The sequence below is a fragment of the Heterocephalus glaber genome, unplaced genomic scaffold, assembly GCF_053883595.1.
Source record: "Heterocephalus glaber isolate CG9 unplaced genomic scaffold, H.glaber_assembly_v1.0 deba00001610, whole genome shotgun sequence".
NCBI lineage: Eukaryota > Metazoa > Chordata > Mammalia > Rodentia > Bathyergidae > Heterocephalus > Heterocephalus glaber.
The window spans coordinates 24,435,803-24,456,029 of NW_028258381.1; the positions used below are offsets into that span (position 1 = coordinate 24,435,803).

At 43.5% G+C, this 20,227-nt stretch overlaps 1 protein-coding gene across 1 annotated transcript; it reads left to right on the forward strand.

Moving 5' to 3' along the window:
- The first annotated feature begins 2,299 nt into the window (after positions 1 to 2,299).
- Positions 2,300 to 20,167, forward strand: LOC101723664 (NXPE family member 3). The gene is made up of 7 exons (XM_087195790.1): positions 2,300 to 2,353; positions 8,672 to 8,723; positions 8,847 to 8,961; positions 10,775 to 11,499; positions 16,475 to 16,548; positions 16,637 to 16,849; positions 19,533 to 20,167. The coding sequence occupies exons 2-7, from the start codon at positions 8,689 to 8,691 to the stop codon at positions 20,063 to 20,065; spliced, it is 1,695 nt and encodes a 564-aa protein (XP_087051916.1). The 5' UTR covers positions 2,300 to 2,353; positions 8,672 to 8,688; the 3' UTR covers positions 20,066 to 20,167.
- The last annotated feature ends 60 nt before the right edge of the window (positions 20,168 to 20,227 follow it).

Consider the following 20,227-nt stretch of genomic DNA (forward strand, 5'->3'; position numbering starts at 1 on the left):
TCTAGCTTCATTGAGCATGTCCTTCATTTTGATTGTCATTTCTTTTTTTTTACCTGAAAGCCTCATCTATTTGATTTTTCACTTCTGCTGCTATCATTTCAGAAAGTTCAGATAGGTGGCTTCTGATTTCCTCTTATCTCATTGTCCCCTGGATTTATCCTTGGTGGGGTAGAGGTCTGGAGTTGCATTTTGCTTCTTTTTTTCTTTTTTCTTTTTTTTTGTTTTTTGGTACTGGGGATTGAACTCGGGACCTTGTGCTTGCAAAGCAGGTGACGGAACCACTGAGCTAAATCCCCAGCCCGCATTTTGCTTCTGTGTCTTGCAATTTTCTAGTTTTTAAAATTTTAATTTTGTTTTCTGAGTTGTTGCTTGTAGAATTCTTATAGTAGTACTGAGGCTTCTCTAGGAAATGTGTATTCTTCAGAGATGTCTTCTAGGTGTAGGTGATTCTTGGTTTTCGTGTGAGGCAAACATGATAACCACTACACTACAGAAACCCATTTTGCTTTATTTATTTATTTATTTTGCTACTGGAGATTGAACTCGGGACCTTGGACTTGCGAGGCAGGTGGCGGAACCACTGAGCTAAATCCCCGACGATTCTTGGTTTTTGTGTCTATCCCACGATCCTACCTTGCCAATTTGTTAAGGGTACAAAGTTGCTATCTAATTAGCTCAGCACCCAGTCATTTGGTACTGGCCTATGGTGGTGGTTCTGACCCTAGACAATCACAGTGTTGTCATATAAGGGAGAATAATTGATTACAACAGGTATGAAATCCTGCCTAAAGTAATACAGTTAGCAATAACAATATCATCAAGCACAGCCTAGCAACTGACAAACTGTTAGTTTGGTACCTTTAACTATATAAGCAAGCTGTACCGTTATATAACAAAATCCAACATAAACCAGGAACTTGTATGCAATGAGTTTTCCCTTAGTAGAGTGATTTTACTTTGGGTGGGCGGGACTTAAGAGGGGTAGGGGACAAAACAGAGAGATAAATGAAGAGAAATAAAGTAGAAGCAAGTCTGGAGGGCACAGGATGAATACTTCGGGAGACTGGAGAAGAGGGAAGGAGAGAAAGAGTGAAGGAGTAAGCAAAAGAATATTGAAGTGAAATAGAAAGACATGAAAATATAAAATCAAGAGAGATAGTTGTGGAAAACGAGAAAGAAGAATCGAACAGAACATAAATAAAGGTAAAAAACCTTAGTAACAACCAAAAAACAAAAAACCCATCCAGACAGATGAAGGAAAGCAAATCAAGCAAATAAACAAACCCTAAAATTCCGATAGTATCCACAGCTCTGTTAGTGTTCCCAAAAGAGCCCAGAAGTGTGCTATGTAACCCTGCTAAGAATGCAGTTTCCATTTCTCTTTTTGGGGTTGGTTGGTTTTTTTCTTTTTTGGTTTTTGGTTTTGTTTTGGTTTTGGGTTTTTTTGGTACCAGGGATCGAACTCGGGACCTTGTGCTTGCTAGCCAGGCGCCGGAACCACTGAGCTAAATCCCCGGCCTAAGAATGCAGTTAGTGCTGAGTACAGGGCTGATTTTGGCCTCCAGATGTGGGGGCCGTGGCTGTCCTTCAGCCAGCAACTTTCCACATACGGTAGGGCAGCTTGCCCAGATCTCCCCACCGAGCCTGGCTCCACGCGGTTCTCCCTTGCTGTTATGGTGCCCTCTGGTGGAACCAGCCCAAAGAGGCTGCTCCTAGGTCGCTGCACAGCCCCTCCTGGACCTTGTGGCTCGGTCAGTTCCACACCGCTGATTAATTTCACAAGCAATGATTGGGGGGTGCACCCTTGTCCAACGACTGGCTAAGGTTCCTTGCCTACTTGTGCTGCTGGTCTTAGGACAGGGCGGAAGTGTCCCTTTCCTGTTGCCGGCCAAAGTGCTTGCCCATCCTGCACTCCGGTCGGTTGCAGAGCAGGGGGACGCCTCTGGTCCTTAGTGGCTAGGGATAATCTGGGTAGTCCCAGCCCCGCTTCTCAGCAGTGTTTCCCCAAGTCTGCTGCCCAGCTGTGGGCACACTACTGTGAGGGAACTCTACCTTCCTTCCACTCCAGTGCGTAGGCAGTGAAGCGGCCCTGGGGCTATTCAGACTTCAAGCCCCAAGCTTTTTGAATTAAGATGTCGACCCCACTCTCTCACCGCGGCTCCCTGTAGCTGCGTGTGGAGACGGCCTTCCTGCTGACTCACTAACTGTTGATTTCTGGGAGGGGCCACTCAGGAAACATTGTCTCGTGTTCTCATTGCTGCCTCAGATTACACAAAATTCTTCCATTTTGCATTGTGCAACAAAATTGTTTTCGCTGCTTCCCCCCACATTTCACATTCTCCAGTCTGCATCGGTGAGCTATTTTTTCTGTACTAATGGATCCTGTTTTCTTCTCTGTCAGTTCCCTTGTGGTTCTTGTGTATCCTCCACTCGTTCTATTTCCTCCTGAGACTGTTGATTTCCAGACCCTGGGCACTTTTATCTTGGAGTTGTGTTGCTGGTACTCTCCGCATCGCCATCTTTCTTCCCTCCAACGATAGCTACTTTTTCTTTGGAGAAGCTTTTCAATTTGATGTAGTTCCACTTGTCTGTTTTCGTGTTTGTTTCTTGTGCTTTTGGTTTCATACCTTAAAAAATCATTGCCAAGACAAACGTCATGAGTTTTTGTCTCAACACGTTCTTCTAGGAGTTTTATGGATTCAGTCTTATCCTTATGTCTTTAATCCATTTTGAGGATTTTGTATGTGTGTATGTGTATAATGTAAGATAAGGTCCCAGCTTCATTCCTTTTAATGTGGATATCCAGTTTTACTAAAAATGTTTGTAGACGAGTCTATCCTTTCCCATTGTGTGCTTTGGCACTCCAGTCTAAAATTTATGTGTGGGTTTATTTCTGGGCTCTGTATTCTGTTCCAGTGGTCTGTGTGTCTGACTATGCCAGAACCAAACCATTTTAATTACTTTGTATTACATTTTGCTATCATGAAGTATGTTGCCTCAAACTTTGTTCTTCTTTCCCAAGTTGGTTTTAGCTATTAAGGAGCTTTTGTGAATCCATACAAATGTTAGGATTGTTCTTTCTATTCTTGAGGGGGAAATGCCATCAAAATTTTGATAAGGATTACATTGTATCTGTGGGTCATTTTGGATAGCATAGATGTTTTAGCAATATGAATGTCTCCCAATCTATGAACATAGGCTATCTTTCCATTTATTTAAACTTTGGTTTCCTTCATCACGTTTTTGTAGTTCGCTTCATATGGATCCTGTTATGGCTTGTGTCTAGATGTGTCCCCAAAGCCTCATTCAGTAATAGGTGGGGCTTTTCAGAGGTGGCTGGATCTGGAGTGTGTGATGCTGGGATCGAGTGTGTGTGATTACTAAATCAGTCCACTGATTGGTTTAGCATAGTTCTGGATAGGATTAAGGGTGCCCCACCCTGGGTGTGAGTGCTACCCATCCCAAGTGCAGGTAGCCTGGATAAAATATAAGGGACAGAAAGAGTGTCACTGTCATTTATAGCTTGCTGCCTTCTGTCTGCCTTGAACTGTTTTTCCTCTGCAGTGGCCCTCTCCCATGCCACCCTGCCTTAGAGCCAGCCAACTATGAAATGAAACCTCTACAAACTGAGCTAAATAAACCTTTCCTCTTTTTTTTTTTTTGGTACCGGAGATTGAACTCCAGTCCTTGCGTTTGCGAGGCAGGCAGCAGAACCACTGAGCTAAATCCCAGGCCCAACCTTTCCTCTTTTAACTTTGAATGTCAGATATTTTTTGTCCTGGCAGTGAGAAAAGTAACTAAGACAGATCCTGTGCTTATTTTATTAGATTTTTTAAATTTTATTAGATTTATATCTATGTATTTCTCCAATTTTTAGTGCTAACATAAGTAGTAGTGTATTTTTAAATTTCAAATTCCAGTTGTTCACTGCTGTAAAATAGGAAAATTGTTCTCTCGTAGCCATGATCCACTGCTATTATTATTATTATTATTATTGCTATTATTACCATTATTATTATTTTGGCTCTGGGAATTGAACTCCGGACCTTGCGCTTGAGAGGCAGGCAGTGGCACCACTGAGCTAAATCCCCAGCCCAATCCACTGCTATTATAATAGGGTCTTGTTGATGTGGTGTCAACATGTGGACAGTGATAAAGAAATCTGTAATCTGAACTCTGTAATTATTAAGTCTCTTTTTTTTTTTTAAAGTGAGCTTGAGTCCCTGGGCTGTGGCCTTCAGATGTATTTATTAGGCTTTTGTCCACTGTTACATGAGACAGGCAAATGACAAGGGACTCAAAATATCTAACCCCTCTTTTTTTTTTTGGTACTGGGGATCGAACTCGGGGCCTTCCACTTGTGAGGCAGGCGGCGGCAGCACTGAGCTAAACCCCCGGCCCCAACCACTCTTTTTCTGTCAGGTAAAGCTCTGCTAAAATAGTTTCTCTTAAGGACAGGTGTTTGATACTGAGGAATGAATGTTGTAGGTATATTTGAAAATGGTTCTTTTCCCTCTCCTTCCACCTGAATCATAAGTTTTTGTTTTGTTTTTCCTGTGATGTGAGAACTTGGTATGGTTTCTGGAAAGAAAACTCAAAAAAGTGTAGGAGATTCCTTGAGACTGGACCCTGGGGAGTTTTAGCCAGTCTGGTTCAGCCTCCAGTGATTTATCAATTACTTTTCAAATGTTTGTGCCAGTTCTGGCTCCAGCAACTTCTGATCCAGATAAGCTGTGATTCTTTGCATTTGCCTTTCTGTAAATATTTTCAGGGTGACAGTTTGCCCTTTGGCCTCAGTTCTCTGATGGATCTAAGAAAAGCTGCTGGCTTGCAATTTATCCAGGCTTCTTGTTGTGAGGATGGGTGTGATGGTTTCCAGGCTCTTTGTGTATCAGAGTTGAAACCAAAAGTCTCCTATCCTGGACTTCTAACAACACTGATTAAACACTGCTTGAATAACTGGTTTCTTTCACTCAAAATTATTCACTTACTGACATAGTAATTTTCCAACTGCGTCTATGAGAGATGTAGGCCTGTAATTTTCCTTAATTGTCCTTTTTAAGTTTTAGAATTAGAATCATGAGGTCTTCCAATGAGTTGAGACAACGCCTTCTTTTTCTATTCTGTGGCAGAAGTTTAGTACTTCATGTAAAGTTTTAAATGTTTGAACGATTCACTGGGGGAAGCCATTTGTGCCCAGTGTTTTCTTTGGCAGAAGGTTTTAAATTATAGATTCAGTTTATTTTTAAAATGTTAGGATTATTTGGGTTTTTCTTTCTCCTTATATTCATTTAGATAAGACTTTTTAGAAGCATGTGTCTGTTTTACTTAAATTTTCAATTTAATTGGCATAAAGTTACTTATAACATCATCTTATTTTGTTTCAGTATCTATAAGATATGGCATGATGTACCTTTTTCATTAAGTTTATTGGTACATTTTAGTATACATAATGATCACATTCATCATAGGGAATTTGTACCTGTACATGATATATCTTAATTCCTCTTTTTTCCCATTCCCCTACCCTCCCTCCCTTCAACCTTTCTTCCCCTCCTTATATACAAAAGCTTTGTTTCCACTTTTTTCATTTATTTTTTCCTTTCCCTTCCTTTCCTCCTCCCCTCCCTAGTTCCCCTTCTCATGTGAGCATTTTCTTGCTAATTCATAATATCTAGTACATATTTTGGTCCTTATTTACACTTTCAGTTTCTCACACCAGAGAAACAATTTGATATTTACACATATGTGCTACATTTATTTCATTTAAGATTATGGTTTCAACCTGCATCCATTTACCTAAAAATGTCTCAAGTTTTTCTTTCTTTATGGGTGAGTCATACTCTATTGTATAAAAAAAAACCCCACATCTTCTTTATCCATTCATCTGTTGTTGGCATTTGAGCTGTTTCCAAGATTTAGCTATTACAAATTGTGCTGCTATAAACATGGGTGTGCATATATCGCTATGGTATGATGTTTTAAATTATTTCAGGAAGATACCAAAAAAGGGAAATAGCTGGGTTAAATGGAACCTCTAGTTTTAGTTTTTTGAGGATTCTCCACACTGATTTCCACAGTGATGGTGCCAGTTTACACTCCCACCAATAGTGGAAAAGTGTTCCTTTTCCCCCACAGACCTGCTAGCATTTGTTATTGGTTGATTTCTTGATAATAGCTGTTTTTTTTGGAGTGAGATGGAATCCCAGTGTTGTTTTACTTTGCATCTCTCGAATGACCAGTGATGTTGAACATTTTTTCATATATTTATTTATCATTTCTACTTTTTCGTCTGAGAAGTGTCTATTCATTTTAGATGCCCATTTTTTGATTGGGTCTTTAAATTTGGAGGGTCTAATTTTTTGGGTTCTTTATATATTCTAAATATTAGTCCTTTGTCTGAGGAATAGCTGGAAAAAATTTTTTTTCCACTCTGTGGATTGTCTCTTTACTGATGATTTCTTTTTTGTTTGTTTGTTTGTTTTTGGTACTGGGGATTGAAGTCGGGTCCTTGTACTTGCAAGGCAGGCGGCAGAACCATTGAGCTAAATCCCTGGCCCTCTACTGATGATTTCTTTTACTGTGCAAAAGCTTTTTAATAAGTCAAGAGCCCAGTTCTTGATTCTTTGTAATATTCTCCATGCAATGGGGGTTTTGTTCATAAAGTCTTTGGCTACACCTATGTCTTCAAGAGTTTTACATAGTTTCTCTTCCAGCAGATTGTTTCTGTTTTAATATTTATATCTTTGATCCATTTTGATTTTAGTTTAGTGCATGGTGAGAGACATGGGTTTACTTTTAGTCTTCAGCATGTGGGAATCTGGTTTTTCCATTTATTAAAGAGGCTGTCTTTCTTCCAGTGAAGGCATTTGGCCCCTTTGACACAGATAAGGTGGCTGAGTGTGTTTGGAGTTTTTGCTGCATCTTCTGATCTGTTCCATTGATCCTCAAGTCTGTTTTTTGTGTGTGTGTTTTTTGCCAGTATCATGCTGTTTTGTTTTGTTTTTTAATCACAGTAGCTTTGTAGTACCTTTTTTTTCTTTTTTTTGGTACTGAGAACTCAGGACCTTGCACTTGCCAGACAGGCGTGGCACCACTGAGCTATATCCCTGGCCCTTGTAGTACCTTTTTTAAAATATTTGCTTGATTAACCTCACCTAAAGTTTAACAGCTTGATTAGTATTTATAATTACCAATGTTTTGCTTTCTCAATTGTCGCTATTTTGTGTTTGTTTTCTATTTTATTATTTTTGCTCTCTTCTGTATTCTATCATTCCTTTTACTTTATTTACATTTATTTTGTTTTTCTTCTTCTAACTGTGGTTTGATCCTAGTAACTGTGATTGCAATGTTAGTGGTTGCCTACTGTGGAAAAAAATAGCAGATTAAAGAACCAGGGAAAAATACAAAACCCCTTAAAATGAAGCTTTTTGGTAAAGGCAATGAAGACCTCTTCTGCACCCCATTCTCTGACCTAAGGACACATTCTGCTGCTTTTTCCCCTCATGCTAACATGTATGGTATGACTGAGCTACAACTCCAGGCAAATGGAGTACTCTTCTTTTTTCCCTTTTTCTTCCTTTCTTTATTGTTTCCTTCCTTCCTTCCTTCCTTCCCCTCCTTTCTGTCTTTCTTCCTCTTTTTTTTTCATTCAGGATCTTGCTATGTTGCCCAGGCTAGCATCAAACTCTTGGACTCAAGCAATCCTCCTGCCTCAGTCTCCTTAGTGGCTGAGACTATAGGCTCACGTCATCATCCTCAGCCCACGTTCTGCTTCTTGTATCCATTAGATGGTCATGATGACCTGGCCTCTGGGTGCTGAATTGTCCTCTCCCTATATAAAAGTGTTTGCATAGTTCAAACTTTCCAGAGTCATTTTCTCCCATTCATTTTCAGTTTCAGATCTCAGGGAACATTCTTTCATAACTGACTTTCAAAGCAGTGGCATTTGACACACCCCTGACTCCTAGGGGCTGATATAGTCCTTTCAGGGCTAGATTTTTATCTGCCTGTGGGGCATTCTGTGGTAGCATCCACACATGAGTAGTCTTAACTCCATTCCACTGCATTGTTATGTTGATAACCTTCCCTTGCATATTCACAGAATATCACACATATAAAATATGTTCAGTGGCTATTAACTCACAAAGAAGCAACATGTTAGGAGATGAACTCTCATTAATGATCTTGGGGAAATATGATGGGTCTCACAAATGTGGAGTGGTTGGAAGAGAAGAAAAGGACTGAGATGGGAAGGAAACAGTGAGCCTGGAGAGGTACTGAAAGTAGAGATGTAGAAGCACACTGTTGAGGAGCTGGTGAGGCACAGAGGGTTCTAGAAGCATTCCTGAACCTCACAGTCCTTGAGGAAACAGCTGGGAAGAGAACCAATTGTTCAAGAGGACACGATGACTGCCATTTCTTCCACCCCCTTCATTTGTTCAAGCCCTTGCTGTTTGATGTTGGCCCAGCAGTTTTGGGCCAACACCATGTCCTGTGGAAAGGAAGCTGCCCCTTGGGGGGAGGCTGATGACATCAAAGACCAGAGTTCAAGACTCAGGGATCCTAGCACAATGTCCTGAGTTCGATCCCAGGTACCAAAAAAAAAAAAGACTCAGGGATCCTTAGGTGCCCAGAAACTTGCAGAATCAATTATCAGGATCTCTAACAGGTTCTGGCAAGGGCTGGATGTTCTTTGTCCAGTCAAAGTCTGGATCATGCTGGTGAGTATAGTTCTGAATTATTTAATCATGCAATTGGAAATTTCAGACACTGTCATTATTGATATATAAATGCTATTTGATGATTTATTATTGATTCTTGGATTTAAAAAATTCTTTCCCTAGGATCTTGATCACATGCCAGATGTCTAATAAACAACTTCAGAATTCCAAAAGCTCATCCATCACACAGGTCAAGTGGCGCAAGATTGTGGTTGTGGGGTTAGTCACTGCAATCTGGGTGAGTATTCTTCTTTCTAGTTAGCTCTATCCACCCTCAAAACTTGTTACTTTTCCCTTGGGAAATTCTTCATGTTCCTGCTTGTAATCCCGAATAGAAGTGTTATAGTGGCACAAACTCTTAGAAAGAGAATGAGAAAAGAGAAACCTGGTTGCACAAGAAATAATACCAAAAATCAGCAAATTGAATCACATCATCTTAAAAAGCATTTGCACACCTAAGTAAACTACCAACAGAGTGAAGAGACAGCCTGTACAGTGGGAAAATTTTGCCAGCTGCTCTTGGGACAAAGGAGTAATATCTAGAATATATAAAGAACTCAAAAAAATTAAACCCCTCAAATTTAAAGATGCAATAGGGCATCTGAAATGAGTAGACACTTCTCAGATGAAGAGGTATACATGGTCAATAAATATATGAAGAAATATTCAACATTGCTGGCCATTTGAGAAATGCAAATAACAAGACTGATATGCCATCTCACTCCAGAAAGAAAGACCATCATCAAGAAATCAAATAATAGCAAATGCTGGAGAGGCTGCAGGGAAAAGGAATCCTTCATTGTTGGTGGAAATGTAAACTGGTACAAGTACTATGGCAATCAGTATGGAGAGTTCTCAAAAAACTAAAAGTAGAAATTCCATTTGACCCAGGTATTCTTCCTCTAGGGATCTTTCCAAAAGAGTAAAAGACAAAATATTACAGTGATAAAAGCATCTCACGCTTAAAGCAGGAGAATTCAGCAGCCTGTATGTCTACCAATAGATGAATGGATAAAGAAAATGTGGTATTTATACACAGTGGAGTAATGCACTGCCATAAAGAATGATAAATTTGTGTCATTTGTAAGAAAATGGGTGCATCTTGGGAACATAATGTTAAGTAAAGTAAATAAGACAGTTTTTTGGTTTTTTGGTACCGGGGCTCGAACTCAGTACCTTGCACTTGCCAGGCAGGCGCCAGAACCACTGAGCTAAATCCCTGGCCCAATAAGATATAGTTTTAATATCACATGGCTTCTCTTATATGAGAAACCCAATATTTTTAAAAAGTGCAAAATAAAAGACAGACAATACTACAGACCCTAAAACTGGACTAATTTTCTTCCCTGGGAGGAACTGCTGAGCATTTATTTTGTGACTTTGAGCCATGTGGAGACATTTCCCATATTTCGCTTACCTGACACTTGGAGATTTGCTGGGAGCTGGAGAGAGCAGGAATCAGAGCCTGCTCCATTCCAGACTCTCTCTTTAATCTGTGCTTTTATGCAGCTTTTCCCTTTGGGGTAGGGCAGTCAGTCTTCTTTTGACTCTGTCCTTTGTGCAGGGAAACCTGGGACTCCCAGGTGCCTAATTCCACTGCCTACTCCCTGAGGGCCTCTGGCTCTTCCTGTGTGTACACAAACTCCTTGTTCTGAATCTAGGGGAAAGGGGTCTCCTCTGGTTTTAGAGTCCAGAGAGAGGACTTGTAAAGGGTGGAGTGAGAGGCTAGAGGGTTGGAGCCAAGCCTAGATGCCCCTCTGGTGGTAGCAAGGATGTGTCCAGGTGGTGGGGCAAAAGCCAGTAAGGACTAGAAGGAGCTGTTTGTTCTCTGTGGGATTTAGCAAAACCCACAGACATGGTTTCAAACATGAGGTGGGGTCTGCAGATGTGTGTGGTATCTGCTGAGACTCCAGACTTCGGGTCAGAGGCAGCATAAGGCAGGCATGACCACCCAGCAAAAGACAACTAAGCTTGGTGTACTGAAATCTCTGTCCTAGAAGGAAAATGAAGTGTCACACACCACTGACAAGTTCCTTTTTCTCTACCCACAGGTCTTGTACTTCAGGGTTTCCTGGCCTGACAGCACCATCCCTCGGCCCCCAAGACTGCGTCTGGCACACAAATCCTCCAGCTTTCTCTCCAGGGCACTTGCCAACCTGACTCATCTTCTGTCCTGGCCTCTGACTCCAGGAGATAGAGGGGACATTTTGGCCTCCACCAGCCCCCAGACCTCCACCTACCACCTGAGGGGTCCTGCCCAGGCTAGCTACACCCTGGGAGGCTACCTGGAGGCTGTCCTTGTGGCCAGGGACCACTGGGGCAGACCCAAGACCCATGGTGGAGATCTGTTTCGGGCACAGCTGCTGGGTCCCTATGTGAGTGCAGGAGTCCCCGGGGATGTCCAGGATCTGGAGAATGGCACATACCTCTTATCCTTTCCCCTGCTTTGGGCTGGGAGGGCCCAGTTCCAAGTGAGGCTGATCCACTCCAGTGAGGCAGTTGGGGTTCTTCAGAGAATCTGGAGAGAAGAAGGGGCCACAGTTGATTTTATAGGCTATTTCCGGGGACCCACAGGATCCGAAGAAAATGTGACTTGCAACGTGAACCCTCTGTTGACTGGGGAGGAGGAAGCTATCTGTTACTACAAGGATGAAGATTCTGGTGAACTGTGGTTCTGTGCCAGGCCCCTTACCCTGCCCTGTGACTCACTGGTAGGACATTCAGCTGGACATTACTGGAATGTGACCACACCACATGAAGATGCCCTGTTGGCATGGTAAGAAACCCAGAATCTACACAATTGTCACTTGGCATTTATCTATCTATCTATCTATCTATCTATCTATCTATCTATCTATCTATTTATTTATACTGGGGATTGAACTCCGGACCTTGTGCTTACAAGGCAGGCTGTGGAACCACTGTGCTAAATCCCCGGCCCTATTTATTTATTTTTATTTGCAGTACTGGGGATTGAATCCAAGACCTTCACACTGAACTACATCTCCAGCTCTTTTTTTTAAATTTGAATTTTGAGAGAGTCTTGCTGAGTTGACCAGGCTGGGCTGGAACTTGCAATCCTCCTGCCTCAGCCTTGGCATGCTTCACCATATCCAGTGGCTTTTCCTTTAAACTCCAGCAGGAGGAGTCTTACACATTAGAGGGCCACATATGTTACAAAGATACAAAAGTAGCCTTTTATAAACCATACAGTTACCTCTATTACATAGGATGGGCTGGGAGGGCTCAGAACCCAGCAAGATTATCATTCCAAACTACGATGCTCTCAGCAACGTTGCTCAGGTCCCAGGGAAACACTACTCCACATTTTCCCCATGTGTCCTAAAATCAGAAACCCTGACACTTGTATGATGTGACTCTACAGATGCATAGACATCCTTTTATATTGTGACAATGATTTGAGTGAGAGAAACTTTTAGGGAAGAGAAAGGATGAATTGATTAACTTGTCAGTCCTTACTCTCAGACTCTTAAATAAAGAAGACTCATTTCCCAGGAAAGAGAAGGAAAGAAACCTGGTATCATGATAGTCACCTACCTCAGCCCCTGACTGCTGGTCTCTCAGATTATTCTGACTGAACTCCTATGCTCAGAATTCATCTCTTCCTATGCATTAATCACTTTCTGAGCACCAAATATATATGTCAGGCATTTTGGTTTCATCTAAAATGGACCCAGAAGTCTCATGTGTTTGAAAGGTGATTGGATCATGAGAGTGCAGTACTCATCAATGATTCATCCAATGAGTGCAGTAGCTGCAGTAGGAGGTGGAGCCTGGTTGGAGGTGGGTGGGTGCGGTGTGACTTGGAAAGGTGAGTTCTCATCCTAGCTCCCTCCCCTCTTCTCTCTCTCTGCCTCCTGGCTGCCATGGGTTGAGCATCTTTTCCTCCACTACGCCCCTCTGCCATCCGTTTCCTCCCTTGGAGTTAGCTGACTGTGGGCTGAAACCATGAGGCAAAGTAAACCTCTTCTCCTTCAATTTGTGGGTGTTGGATATTGTGTTGCAGTGATGGGATAATGACTCAGACACTGGGGCTCTTGCTGAGTACTAGCTATACATAATAGCATCCCTGCTTTCTTCAAGTTTTCATGGAGCCACATGGCTTTTTAAAACATGCGGTGCAATGTTTTACACTGGTCCATAGAAAACAAATCATGGTTTAATGCAGAGCTGCTCATCGTGCCATGTGGAGGTAAAGCCCAGCGTCCCTGGAGCTAGATTGCTTGGGTCTGAAGCCTGGCTCCTCTGGTACTGTTTGTCAGTTGCTATTTATGTCATCTCTGATTACTTTTTTTTTTTTTTTTTTTTTTTTTTTTGGTGCCGGGGATCGAACTCGGGTCCTTGCGCTTGCAAAGCAAGCGGTGGAACTGCTGAGCTAATCCCCGGCCCTTGATTACTTAAGTTTAAGTAATTTAACTTTTCTGCACTTCAGGGTTTTATTTTTCTTTTCTCGTTTGTAAAAGGGGATGATAACAGTATCCATGTTGTAGAGTTATGGTGGGAAACAAATGAGTTAGTGTATGTAAAGTGCTTAGAACAGAATGGCAAGTAGCGGGCTTTGTTAGCTTTTATGATTTTAGCAGAGTTGCCCCCGAACCCCGCCCTACGCTGTTCAGGACGCTGTCCGTGGTGCTGGAGGCCCTGCCGCTAGGAAAGGGCGGGGAAGCGGCTCAATTCCGCCGCAGCTAATAGGCAGTAAACAGGTATCCACACGGGTGGTGAAGGTGTCCTGGACATGAATTTGTGATCCCAAGGCCAGCTGTTTTCTTCACATCAACTGTAATCCAATTCTGAAGACCTCTGCAGCTCAGTAGGTGGCAAAGGGAAGGCCTGCCTCTGGCCTGCAAAAGAACCCACCTCTACCGCCTGGAATCCATCCTTAGTCCTCTGCCACATTGGTCACCTCAGAGTACCCACTGTCCAAGCCTGTGTGCTTTGGAGGGGGCGCTCTGGGTGGATAGCATCTCCCTATGGATCTCCTAAGCTTCCTTATGAAAAGAGGAAGGGATGGTAAACAATAAGCATAACAATAAGTAAATTAGATAGGTAGAATATTAAGAGATGTGTGACATAGAAAGCTTAAAAATATAAAGGAGGGGAGCCGGGGATTTAGCTCAGTGGTTCTGCCGCCTGCCTTGCAAGCACAAAGACCTGAGTTTGATTCCCCGGTTAAAAAAAAAAAAAAAAATATATATATATATATATTTATGAAATATATATATATATATAAAGGAGGGGCCAGGTGTGCTGGTAAACATCTATAATCCCAGCACTCTGAGAGGCTGAGGCAGAAGGATTTAAAGTTTGGGCCCAACCTGGGCAACAGTGAGACACTATCTCAAAAAAAAAAAAAAAATGTGTTGGGGATGTGGTTTAGAGCAGAGGTTCTAGGAGAATATATATGAGAGTAGATATGATTATATATGAGACTATGTAAGATTATACATGATTATACAAAGGAGACAGAGACAGACAGACAGAGACAGAGGCAGACAGACAGACTCTGGGTGTGAAGGTACACTCCAACACTAAGAAGCTGAGGCAGGAGGATTGCAAATTCTAACTCAGCCTGAGCAAATCAGTGATGCAGTGAGGCTGTCTCTCAAAATTTAAAAAAGAAATTTTTAAAATTTATATACTAATTGGTACATTTTAGGTATACATTTACATTTATCATTGGGTGTTTGTACCTGCACATGATGTATCTTAGTTCTTATTTTTTTCCCCATTACCTATGCACCCTTCACCCCCACCACCCTTCCCTATTTACATAGACTTTGTTTCCATTTTTTTTTCCTTTCTCATAATTTTTCCTTTCCTTTAAAAAAGAAATTTTTAACAGGCTGAGGATATAGCTCAAAGCAAACACCCTGTGTTCAATCCCCAGTACTGGGAGCAAAAAACGGGAGGAAAAATTAGAAGTGAGTGTGATAGTGGCAGGTTAAGGAAGAAGCAGGGAGACTGAAAGGTTGGAGGTTCCTCAGTAATTAGGCAAGAAATGAGATGCCTTGGACTCAAGTTGCAGTAGTAGAGGTATATTTAAAGTGGTCTTTTTGCAGATATATTCTAAAGGCAGAGACCACTGAATTATCTGAGACAGAATGTGGAATGTGTCAGAAAGAGAGGAGGAAGAAGGATTTAGAACTTACAGATGGTTGCATCTTTCTACCTGGAAGGATGGAGTTGCCATCAGCCAAAATGGGGCAAGCTATAGGTGAGGCAGGTGGGCGTGGAGATGAGGAGTCTTATTTTAATCATGTGTATTAGATGTTGTGCAGAGGTGCTGAGCAGACATTTAGATACAAAAATCTGGAATTAGGCAGAGAAGGCTGACCTAGAGAGATAAATGTGGAAGATAAAGTCAGGAGGCTGAGTGAAACCACCAAAGGAACAAATGCAATTTAAAAAGAGGAGGAAGGACTGAACCTATGTGCTCCAAATAAAGGAGTCATTTTTAAAAAAAACAACCAAGGACCCGGGATTTAGCTCAGTGGTTCTGCTGCCTGCCTCTCAAGCGCAAGGACCCAAGTTCGATCCCCAGTACCAAAAAACCCCAAAAAAGCAACCAAGAGAGTGAAGTGGAGAGGGAGGAGACTTAGCTGGAGTGGACTTAACATCAAGAGGAGAGTTAAGACTTCTTACAAAAGGCTCCAGGCATCTTTTTTTGTATTGCGTGTATGGATTTTTGTTGTCATATTGAGACACGGTCTCACTAGTTCAGGCTGCCCTTGAACTCACCATGTAGCTCAGGCTAGCTTCAAACTCATAGCACTCCTCCTGCCTCGCCTCACAAGTGCTGGGATTACAGGTGTGCACTACCAAGCCTGGCTGTTTTTCTTTTCTATCTTTTATAATGCTTTGAAATCCTGGAGCCTTGTAGACCTGGGAGGAACTGTCTCTCCCAAGGTTAGCTAACTCCTGGAAGTAGCAAACAATTTACCTTGGAGCATGTCTTTGTCATGCCACCCAATCCTGAATCCATACCACCCACCACCTCCTTTTATCAGGTTCTTACATCCCTGAACAGCATCTCTCTGCTTTGAATCACCCTAGGACTGGGTGCCTGATAAGTAAAGGACACTTCTTTAGCCCAGAACACTAAAATTATTCAAACTAGCCAATCTTAGACCTTCTTAGCTGCTTAACCTGTCTCCTCCCAGAAAAAGACTGTAATAAAGTCTTTGCCCATGCTTTTTCCTCTGCTCCTCCTGCCTCGAGCCTGACCCCAGTGCTTCCTCTGTTGCCCTGTTTGGCATGCACTGCCCCTTCCTCTTAGGAACTATGAATCACAAACTATCTTTTCAATAAGAATTACCTTCTGAACTGTTGACCTCATCCTACCTACGTAAAACCTAAGTCCTTGCTATGCAGTGAAGGCTGGCCTTGAACTCACTGTATAGCCCAGGTTGGCCTCAAATTCATGCCAATCCTCCTGCCTCAGCCTCCCAAGTGCTGGGATTTCAGGCGTGTGCCACTGCACTTGGCTTCCTGGATATACTTTTAAATAATCCTGCTTTCTGCACTCCTTGCCCTGAGGCAAGGAAATAGATGCTTCAACAGTACCTTCCAAACCCCTCTCCTGTTCCCAAGTCCTATCTTCAAGGTTCCTGATGCTAGAAAAGAAACTTTGAGTTTGAGAACCTCCTTTCTTCCAAGAACCCCTATTTTGCCTTAGTCTAAGAGTTCTTCCCCTCACACACTTCCAGTTTCACCGATTGGTTTCTCTTTAGGAATCTGACAGACAAGGTCCTCCCTCAGGGTATTGGCACAGTCCGAGTGTCTCAGGAAAAGAACAGGAAGCTGGGTAAGTGGCGCTGGGCCTTGAAGAATGGGCAGAATTCATTTCATGGCCTGAACAGCCTCTTGTGCACCCAATGCTTGCTCTGTTGCAGTTCTGTCTCCTGAACGACCATGCTACCCTGGGATCCCAGCCCCAAAGCCCTCTGGCTTCTACCACCGAAACGTGTGGCACTCTCTGGCCTGCTTCAGCCGCTCCTTCCCCACCACTGACAGCATCCTGGGCTGCCTGGCCGGCCGCATCGTCCACATGATGGGGGACTCCACACTTCGGCAGTGGTGGGAGTATCTGCGTGACACCGTGCCCTGTGAGTATTGGGAGTATTCTGCTCCCCCAGTAGAACAACTAAGAGGAGAACCAAGGCTGAAAGAAGGCAGAAAATTATATCAATGGAGCAGAATGTCTTGATTTCATGACAGTGACATGAAAGGACAGGGTGCCTAGGTTTGGGACTGGGAGGGGCTGGAAAACAAGGTGCTCAGAGTATGCATAATCTCAACCATGAAGTATGTGACTAGGGGGCTCATAATTATGAGACAGCAGGGGCCGGGGATTTAGCTCAGTGGTTTCGCTGCCTGCTGCGCAAGCGCAAGGACTGGAGTTCGATCCCCGGTACCAAAAAAAAAAAAAAAATAATAATAATAATTACAAGACAGCAGGTATACATACAACCGTGGCTGGAACTGAGGCTTTGTTTGGGGGAAACTGCGATTTTTTTTTTTTTTTTTTTTGTACCAGGGATTGAAACTCGGGACCTTGAGCTTTCAAGGCAGGCGGTGGAACCACTGAGCTAAATCCCCAGCCCGATACTGTGATTTAAAGGAGAATCTAGAGAAATCAAGATTGAGGGGTTAATGTTTTAAAGCAGCATTTTCATGTTGGGCAGATTGCATTGGATAAAAAAAAAGAAAGACCAAAGCCTAGTTATAAGACAATGTAAAGTGAGGCTAAAATTGGTAAAGAAAGTGTCCACAGTAAAGGAAGATGCTGGGGGAACCGATGGTGAGTGCTGACTGATTGGTTCTAGAATGAATGGAGGTGACTGAATGACTCTGGATAACCATAGAATAGATTCAAATGGAGTCACTGCGATTGGATTGGAGCAAGGGCAAATGAGTGGAAGAAGACAGTGTGTCTCCTTTATACTCCTTCAGACTGGATTAAGAGGTGGTAGGGGGCTTCTAAGGGAATGTGTGAACGAGGTATATGAAGACACAGGACTGAAGTTGAAATGAGACAGCTGAGCTTCAGACAGGGTTTTGATATTTATTCCTCTGGGGGCAAAAGATAAAGTGGTGAGAGTGTCCTACAAGCTGAGTGTCATCTGAGTTTCTACCTCTCATACACCAGGGTTTAGGGCAAATCTCACAATGTGGCATAGCATGGATTAAGGAATAGAGCTTATTGGGAAAAGGGGTAACATGAGCATTGAGGATGAACAAGAAAAGAAAGAATATAAGCACCCATGCAAGCTTCCTCCTTATCCTCATCTGTCCTCCCATTATCCCACAGAGAGTAGTGTGTGGGACCCACAGGGTGAGTCTGTATTCTTATAGAGGGGAATCCCCTCCACATTGCTCTCCCTTCTTTCCTACAAGTGTGAAAACAGCCTTATGGGGGGTTTCCCAGTGTGAAACAGTCTAGAGGTGGGCGTCCGTTTACAAGAGTTGTCTGAAAATACCAGCTGCCCCATGCTGGGGCTTGGGATGTTGTCTACCCTCTTTTCAAGAGACTGAAGCCTCGCGTTTCCCAGCAGTGTTTTCTTGGATGCAGCTCCTCCTTCTGGTAGGAAGGGGGAGACCCAGTCCCAGCTATTTCAGTATTGAGGCAATGCCAAGGAAGCTGGTAGAGCCAGGCGTAGGAGTCCCCTTGAGAGGCTGAGGCAGGAGGATTGCCATGAATTTGAGGCCAGTCTACACTACACAGTGAGTTTAAGGCCATTCTGAACTACATAGTGAAGCCCTGTCTCAAAAACAAAAACCAAGTAACCTAGTAGAATCACTTTGGGACTATTCTACTTGTGGTAAGGTGGACTAGATTATTTCCCCAAGCAAGAGATGTTTCTAAAGATGGACAGAAGGCTGGCAAAACCAGAGCCTCTCTGTGTGATATACCTTTCTGTGAATCAGAAAAACATTCCCCTTGGGGCCAGTGTGACCTTGCAACACATGGCAAGACATGCATGCAGGAACTCTGCAAAGAGAGGGCCTCGTCTAGTAAGTGGACCGGCTGGATCTCAGGTGCCTCCTAGGCTGGCCACCACAGCACAAGGAATAAACGTGATGAGCCTGAGTTTCTGGCTTGGGGTAAATCTTCATCCAGGGGTGACTGAAGGAAGCCAATGGGTGAATCCAAGTTGGAGAGCTCAGACAAAAGACTGCAAAGAGTGACAACTAAGAAAGGAGAGAATTCCCACAGGAAAATCAATGAGACCCAATTCTACAGACCGGGAGGCTGAGAACCAAGAATAAGCCTTCACACTGGGGAACTAGGCCACTGGCATTACCACTGATTAGAGAGAGAAGACCAGCTGGTCACAGGATACTCATATGCTAAGAAAGATACTCATATGCTAAGAAAAACGCTAGAGCATTTTTTTTTTTGGTACCAGAGATCAAACTCAGGACCTTGTGCTTGTGAGGCAGGTGCCAGAACCACTGAGCTAAATCCCTGGCCCTGCTAGAGCATTTTATTGTTTTGTTTTTTTTTTGGTACCAGGGATCGAACTCGGGACCTTGTGCTTGCGTAGCAGGCGCCAGAACCACTGAGCTAAATCCTTGGCGCAATAGAAATTCTTTTGCAGTGGCCACCTTTTTATTTTATGCATCAAAATTTTTTTTTTTTTTGGTACCAGGGATCGAACTCAGGTCCTCTCACTTGTGCAGCAGGCAGCCAAACCACTGAGCTAAATCCCCGGCCCCCTGCTAGAGCATTTTAAAATGAGGAACTATAGCTATTAACTCGTGGCTCCTACTCTCTCATCCCAACAGCCCTGAAGCCGGTGGATCTACATGCTATATATCATTCAGGGCCCCTGATGGCCGTGGACACTACTCGGGGCATAGTGCTGCACTGGCGGGCTCACAGCTGGCCCCTGCGCTCTCTCCGCACACCAGTGGCCTCCCTGCACTCAGTGGTCAGGGAGCTGGCAGGCCTGGCTGGGGGTCCCCACACCGTGGTGGTGCTGGGCTTGGGAGCCCACTTCACCACCTTCCCTCCGTCCATCTTTGTGCGACGCCTGGCAGGGATTCGGGCCGCTGTGACAGCCCTGCTGGCCCGGGAACCCAGTACTCTTGTGGTCATCAAATTGGCCAACACTGGCTACAAGTCTGTGTATGGCAGCGACTGGTTCACCCTCCAGGTGAACCGGCTCCTTCGAGCTGCCTTTTCTGGTCTCCGTGTGGCCTTTGTGGACGCCTGGGAAATGACCTCCAGCCTGGCCCTGCCGGACAACATTCACCCGGGGAAGCTCATTGTCCGGAATGAGGTGGACCTACTCCTCTCCTTCATCTGTCCCACCTGAGTGCTTCTGTGGGCCCTGAGGCCTGGGGCCTGGGACCTAATTGTGAAGAGAATTATATGCATAATAAAACTTCTGGGATAAGGGGACATGCCATCAACTTCTCTCACGAGAAGGCTGTAATCTTCCTTACTAGTCCAGCTGATTTTATTCTTGCCTCACGCC

What these genes read in the sequence shown, in the direction of transcription:
- LOC101723664 (XM_087195790.1), top strand. Translation starts at nt 8,689, where the DNA reads ATGTTCTTTGTCCAGTCAAAGTCTGGATCATGCTG. An exon ending in GGTTAGTCACTGCAATCTGG is followed by an intron (nt 8,962 to 10,774) that starts GTGAGTATTCTT and finishes CTCTACCCACAG; the next exon opens with GTCTTGTACTTCAGGGTTTC. An exon ending in GAAGATGCCCTGTTGGCATG is followed by an intron (nt 11,500 to 16,474) that starts GTAAGAAACCCA and finishes GTTTCTCTTTAG; the next exon opens with GAATCTGACAGACAAGGTCC.